Here is a 7464-nt window from a genome sequence, read left to right as displayed (position 1 = left end):
AATGTCGTTTGTGATTTGATCAGGGCACCTCGTTAGTTTGAGCCCGCGGCGAAAGGGGAAGGCAGCCAGTTGGCAACTGCTAACTGATAATTTGATTATTATATGTAATATGCAGCGGGATGCTCTGTGCATGTGTGCATGTATGCATGTGTGTGTGTGCGTGTGTGTGGCTTGTGTGCGCTTGAGTGTGTGGGCGTGGCCAATCATCAGCTTGGATTTCCATTTTTCCCGCTTGCTGCCTTGGGTGCCACAGATATGTGCATCTAGCAATGTGTGTGTAAGTAGCAATTTCCGTTCTCCCTGTCTGTGTGTGTGTGGCTGTGTGTCTGTGTGTGTGATATGAGCTGTCTTTGTGTGCGCTGCTTTTAGATAGATCGAAAATTGTTGCCAAAGCCACTTGTGCCGTCGTAATTTCATAAATTGCGTAATTGCATTGGCGCAGGCGGAACGGGAAATTCTGCTAGGGAGAGAAATTGTTTGATTAAAAATAACTTTCTCCCAAATGATGTCTAATTTGCAAACGGTTTCCAGCAAAAGACAACGGAAACTACGCTCATTGCATAGAGGATAGACTAATTTGTACATAGTGTTTGGTAATCCTTAGGAATACCTCTCCCCTGTGATGTTAAGATACAATAACATATTGATAATATATTAATAAAAAAAAAATTAATAATAAAGGATAGATAAACTGCTTGTTTATTGGAGCCTTTGCATTTGCATTATTTGCACTTGATGCGGAATATATTTTGTAGCATACTTTCGGGCGCCTTAATTGGTGCATTCGAAATTCGAGATTCGAATGCATTCGCATTCGTTAGCAATGCACAGGAAACGAGCATACTTATTCATTATTTGTCACATCGATTTAATTGATAGAGAAAATAATATAGACAGAGCCAAGTACCTTTTCCCTGGTCCTGGCTTGTTAGCAAGCAGCAAAACCACAATTAGGGCCCAGCCAACCGAAACGAAGATGGCCTCGCCTTTTGGTAAACGGTTTCCATATCGAGTATCCATGTATATACATATATTATTTATACATACATGTACTTGAGTTATCACCGATACCGTATGCAAACGTAAATTTCCTTGGCTTTTCGACTACGTGGTCATTGGTCTACGTGCCAATCCAATTTCCTCGGCACATTGACTGTGGCTTTTCCTTGGCACGCTTTCAATTCGAGTTTGCCGACATTGAAATGCAAAAAAAAACAACAAAAAAACACGGAAAACAGAGGAAAAGCACACACACACTCGGGGAAAAACAATTGGGGTGCACCTGTAACTGGCTTTTCCGCAGTGGCAGCAAACTTTTCAGAGCAGCGCCAGCAGAGCGAAGCGTTTACATAAGTGGCAAGTAGTGGCAGGGAGTCGTAAATCGTGGCAAATCGAGTTCGATGTTCGGTGTTCGGTGTTCCCTGGACCACCTGGCCAAGTAAATGGATCAAAAATCACGCGGAGAAAATTGCTTTAAAATGTGCAGCGCCAGCTGAATGCGGCGATGAGCAGATAGCGAAGATGAAGTGGAAAAATCGCAGGGTGCTTGTGAAAAGTGAGCACAATTCAGGGAAAGCGCGGGCCAATGAAATGCCAATTAAATTGATTTGAAACTCAACGTTTTTCTCCTTCTTTTTTTCTCCATACACTCGTGTACACGGGTAGGTCATTAATGAGGAGGTCTATAGGAAAATGTATTTTCGTTGATTGATTGACGGATTGATTGGCAATTCATTAGCATAAATTACCCGCAGAAACCGAGTTTAAAATGGGGCTCCCACCAGCGCAAGTTGAATGCCCCTGAATCCAGTTATACTGCACGTTTTAAATAATAATTTTTATTTCAAGTAAATTCGTTTACAACACACTTATGTACATACATTGAAAGCTGTCGAAGAATATGCATCTCAGCTGTGTCTGGGATGACAGTAAGCTTACAAATACGCGATGAGCCGCCAGACAATGAGATACAGATAGCAAATAAAGGATATTCAAAGAATGGAGGCAAGGACATCCTGTTGCACTTGGCCCATTTGATTGATGACGTTGGCACTTGAGTGCACACGATAATCATTTATAAGGCGCATAAATGTTCAGCTGCCTGGGGGAAAAGCTGGAAAATCCAGGGGAGAAAAACTGGGGATGCTTGTCAGATGGCGCTGGCTGCCGGGTGAAAAGCGCCCAAAGATGAAGGGAATATCAGATTCAAATTCACTTGGCAGATATGCTGAGGTCGTTGCTATTTTGGGGTATTTCGTTATTCGGGGCGAGGGACTTGGAAGTTTGCGGGTTTGGGGGCTCTTGGTCTTGTCACGTCAGCTGCAGAGTCTGACAGCCACTGCACGAAATTTGCATTCAAATCGAGCCGTGTATCTGGGCAACTCAGTATCTGTATCTGACAGATACCCAGCTGGCGCACTTCTGTGTTGAGGTTGAGAAATGGCTCCGGCCCAACTTGCCGCTTTCTTTCGAACTTCCTCGAAAGAGCCTGAAACTAATTATCTGTTACTCCAACTTTCCACTAATTGGTCAACTTATAGCCAAGTTTGTCATCATTAAAGAGCTCCACATGAATCTGAATCTGAATCTGGAGCTGCGAAGCCAGAACACAGCTCCCTAATAGCTCACATGTCGCTCCCTTGGTCCTGCTCCCCATTTTCCTGCCGCCAAAAGCAAACAACATCGCGCTGATGCAGCAGCTGGCAATTACAGCGAATGCTTTTCTAATTAGATGCGCCCACATTTTCCCATACCATCCCATCCCTCCCCGCACCGCACCGCACCATCCTTCCCCACACATGACATGGCTGGAAAAGCGATGGAAAATGCGTGAATGCGTAAGCGAAAGCGCAGCCATGTGCATGAATCGTAGGCGAGATATATCCCTAAACAATGCACTCTCTGCAATATCTAGTTAAAAACCATTTAGATATTTTTTGCTGATATTCAGATGAGTGCTCAGTAATTGAAGGGCGACATTTATGAAGTCTTCTGTGCACTTTTTGAATTCAAAGTCCCAAGGAAATCAACGAAACGTCCATAGGTAATCATAATTTTCTGCCATTGAGACTCGCACGCCCTCAAGTGAAAATCCGCTCTCCAGCCAATTTTCTTCGCTTCTCCGTCGCACATTTTCACAGTTTTCCAGTTTCCCAGTTTCCCAGTTTCGCTGATGATTCAATGCTCATCGATGAGCGCAAATCTGATGCCTCTCATATTTGTATGTGTATACTTGTAGATATATGTATGCCAGTGCTTGTGGAAATCATGGAAATCGCATGACTGTTTGCTACCCTCGAGATGGAAACTGCACTTTATCGGTTCAATTGCTCAAGTGCAGTTCATTTATGTTTTTCGTGCCCATTTCCGCTTGTTGTGGCCGATTTCCGTCGCACAGAAATCTCACTCAGCATTCGGCATTCGGCATTTTCCGCTCTGCATTAGAAACTGTGAGTGTGTGAGTGAGTGAGTGTGATTGTGTCGGAATCTCAGTCAGTCAGTCAGTCGAGGCGATTGTGCAAGTGACCTTGGCCAGGGGGTGGGAGGTGGGGGTGTGGGTGGGGGTGGCCACCCATGCGCCCATTTCGTAAACGAGCCAGCTCTCCTGGGCTCATGCTCATGTCAATTAATATAACTCAATTTGATGTCGGCCCAGAATGTTTCGACTGATACCCTATAAAAGTGTGTATGAGTCTTCAAGGCGCTCGAACTTTTACGATATAATGTGAGTAGTGAGCAATAATGGAAAAATGTGTACAAATTATATACGAAGTAGTTGTATGCGCTGATTAATATTTTCTTGTGAAGCAGAGTGTTCAGAGTTCGTCATACTCTTGTGGCCACTCAATTGATTGTGTACTTACGTATTCCGTTTGGTGTGAAATGTGATATGTGATGTGGGCAGTTTGTGTTTTGCGATGTGAATCACGACGAAATTGCATTTGATTTTGGGAGGCTCGCATTTGCATTTGCATTCGGATTTGTGCAGCGATTTATTCGCTTAGTAACTCTATCAATTAGCCAGCTATTCCGATTGAAATAACAAGAAGCGATTCGGTCATAGACGATAGCAAATGCGCTTTGAATGGCACAATGCAATGATGCTGCAGGCACCAAGATAGCGATGAAAAATCAAATGCACAGTGGTAAAAGGGCGCAACCTTGCAACCTGCCACACATGAAAGCTCACAGGCACATCACATCAAATCACACGAATGAAAAGCTTACCGTCGTCACCCAGTAACCGTCACCTTGCCTGATAAATATATACTCGTAGTCGTAGTCGTATTCGTATTTAGTATATCCCTGGAGGTCAGTGAGTCACGCCGTGTTTTTCACCCCTTAACATAGCACAACGAAAATTAGTATAATGTAACGAAGATGTGTGGCTCACGCATTCACAATCGCCACTCAAATGAACTTCACCTGTGCCACACACACACACACACACACCTGGAATCCACAGTAATTAAGACACATTAGTTAAGAAAATATTAAAATTCCCAAAATAACTAAATTCAAAAATTCCAAAATGCTTAGAACTATCTTAGAAAATTGTATCTTAAGTGTGTGTCATTTCATGTTTGGATCTAATACATTGCTTGACCACTTCCGTCCCACTGTGCCATGTGTTGCTCACTCTCTCTCGCTCTCCCTCACTCTCTCTCCCCCCCTCTCTCTCTCTCTCTCTCTCGCGTTGTTGTATTCGCCGAGTGTAACGATGGGAGATGGGAGAACTCTGAGTGTTTGCGAACAGTGTTGTTTGTATTGCTTCAGTGGCATTCTGTGCGTGCTGGCGAGCGCAATATGAATTAGTCAGCGGCGCTTCGCTATAATCGCTATATTCGCTATATTCTCTATATTCGCTGTATTTTCGGCATATTTGCTCGATTCAGTGGCATCCATCCGGCTGAGGAATCGGGAGTAACTGCATCCGCATCGCTTGTATCCATCCACATCTGCCACGATGTCGCTCACGGGCACCCAGGACTACGATCGCAAGTACCTGCTCAGCATGCCGGGCCTGTGCAAGCTGGCCTGTTTGGTAATTAGCCTTACACACATGTGCCATTGTGTATCCCCTCCCCCCAACTTATGCATGTATGTGTGTTGTAGCTGTGCAGCTTTGTGGGAATGCTGTGCATCATCTGTGGACCGGTGCGCGTGAGCAATTTCCGCGGCAGCTTCTACCTGGCGGTGGTCACCATCGGCTTCATGGCCACCGGCTGCCTGCTCCTGGCCAGATACCTGCGGCTGTGGCAGCGCCAGTTCTGCCGCTGCGATCCCACGCTCTGGTCCCTGGCGGTGCACTCCTCCCTGGCCCTCGCCTACTTCGCGGCCTCCGGACTCGTGCTCTCCCTGGACATTGGCGCCTACACGGCGGCGGCGGTGAGTGGTTACTCAGTTACTCAGTAGCTCAGTGGATACCTCGAACACTGGGCCACCGGCTTTGATTCATCCACTTGCTGCTACGAACTCTCTGTGGACGCGACTAATACCCCCTATTCTCTGACTATCTTCCAGTTCTTCGGCCTGACAGCATTCTGCATCAACGGACTGGAGGCCTATGGCAACTATAGGCGCAGTCGCCAGCGGGAGGTGGCCACCCAGACGATATAGACTTGGCTTCAGCTTTCGGTGGCTCTTACTACGTTAGGTTTACTAAGTGTGTGTGAGTGTGTGTGTTAGTGAGAGAGCGAGTATCTGTGTGCGGACGCGTATCTGTGAGCGTGGATGCGTGCGTGTGTGTGTGTGAGTTTGAGAGAGCGAGTATCGCTTGCGTTTGCTTGGGGCAGAGCATTTAAGTCTGAATTGTGGAAGTTTGGAATTGTGGCAAGCTTTTGTCGCGGGAAGAGCACAGTTACCGTATGTGTTATCTAATAGTCGCTAGATATAGGTCAAGAAGTGAAGAAGATAAAGCCAGTCGATCGGAGCAATAACCTAGATATAATAGCCAGCAGCAGGCGAGAGAAGCCACTAACAATAACAAGAGAGCAAATTCCAAAGAGATAAGTTGTATTGTGCCTTCTGGCTCTGCTTCTTCCCTTCCTCTGATAACTGGTTAACAAAGCGTGAATATATATGTACATATATGTGAATATATATACAACCAGATACATAGTTGTGTATATATATATTTGTACAGATTTTTTTTACCTCTATTAAGTGCATAATATTTGCGTGTCACAAGTGAAGTAGTTAGTTCAATATCGATCCGCAGCACAATGCTTTTTTCATGACCACTGAATTGTTGTATTTTAATAGACATCTAAATGTTTGGCATTGGAAGAATAAAAAATACCTAAGTGTAATGTGTAAACGAAGCTGTTTGTTTTTTTATTAACGATAACACTTTGTTCATATGCTTAAATTGAATGTGAATTTCAAGTGTTTAATAAAGAGTTGATCGTGCAAACGAACACTTTCCAATTGTTTCACTATTGTTTCATTTACGCAAAAGGCCACTTTCCCGGGGTCATTTATTTATTTATTTTACTACTGGCGGTGCCCATGTGACCATGTTTGCTTGCACAACAGGCTATTTTCAGCAAACTTTGCCGGATAGAATTTTTGCAAGCGGCGCTCCATGAAAAAGATATCGCCAACCTGCACACCTTTGTTTACCTTATCCGCATTGAAACTGAAAATAAACAGGTACAACACTAGGGTGTCCCCCTATCTGTTTCTGTTTCTGATTTTGTTTTCGTTTTGGTTTCGGTGCCCTGTAAGCTGTTGCCATTGTTGGCTTTTCAAATCTTTTCAACCACCCACCAAGCACCTAACCACCACACACCACCCACCACCCACAACCCACCAAGCAGCAAGCAGCTAGCACCACCCAAGGCCCACAAAAAAGCACTTGGCTCGTCTTTTGTTGGTGTTGTTTTTGGGGGCTCTCGCCTCATTATTATTACTTTTGTTGCCAGTTTGATGAAGTTTTCGCCACGATTCTTGTCTATTTCTGCCACGATTTATTCATAGTTAGTTGTTCGCCGAGCATAAGCAAATTTTCAGCCAAGTACGCTTAACACCGTAACACCGTAAAGAGCGCCAAATATATTCATGTGTTTCACGTCGAAAAAAAAACATAATGAATGTTTGTATCTGGAGCCGCATTGCAGGCATAATAGGGCTGTCCCACTCTCTCGCTTTGCAAGTGCAGTTGGCAACCCTGAAAAGTGCTGCGAGTGTTGCCATGTCACACTGATGACCTTGTGTACTTATTGGCTATTTGCACAGGGAATGACATGTCCTTTAAAGGGTAATTTGTTTGCCATACGAGCTCCGTTTAATTGATATATTTATGACGGTCTTGGCCCACGCTTGGTGTAAGCAGATAACTTTTTGCGGTGCTTCCCCGCCCTCTTCCCCTTGGCCAAATGATCATTTAATTATTTCTCCGTCGGCAGCTCTTAGCACTTCCCATACACTTCCCATACCTAATGTGCCATAATTTCTGCCCCG

General features: G+C 44.7%; 1 protein-coding gene across 1 annotated transcript; it reads left to right on the top strand.

Annotated features, from left to right (window-relative positions):
- The first annotated feature begins 4788 nt into the window (after positions 1-4788).
- On the top strand, positions 4789-6319 carry LOC122624384. The gene is made up of 3 exons (XM_043803895.1): positions 4789-5044; positions 5116-5388; positions 5524-6319. The coding sequence occupies exons 1-3, from the start codon at positions 4967-4969 to the stop codon at positions 5617-5619; spliced, it is 447 nt and encodes a 148-aa protein (XP_043659830.1). The 5' UTR covers positions 4789-4966; the 3' UTR covers positions 5620-6319.
- Positions 6320-7464: the final 1145 nt, after the last annotated feature.

This window comes from Drosophila teissieri, chromosome X (assembly GCF_016746235.2).
Source record: "Drosophila teissieri strain GT53w chromosome X, Prin_Dtei_1.1, whole genome shotgun sequence".
In the NCBI taxonomy this organism is placed as follows: Eukaryota; Metazoa; Arthropoda; class Insecta; order Diptera; family Drosophilidae; genus Drosophila; species Drosophila teissieri.
The sequence above is the reverse complement of the archived record's forward strand: the minus strand, read 5'-3'. Positions and strand labels throughout refer to the sequence as shown.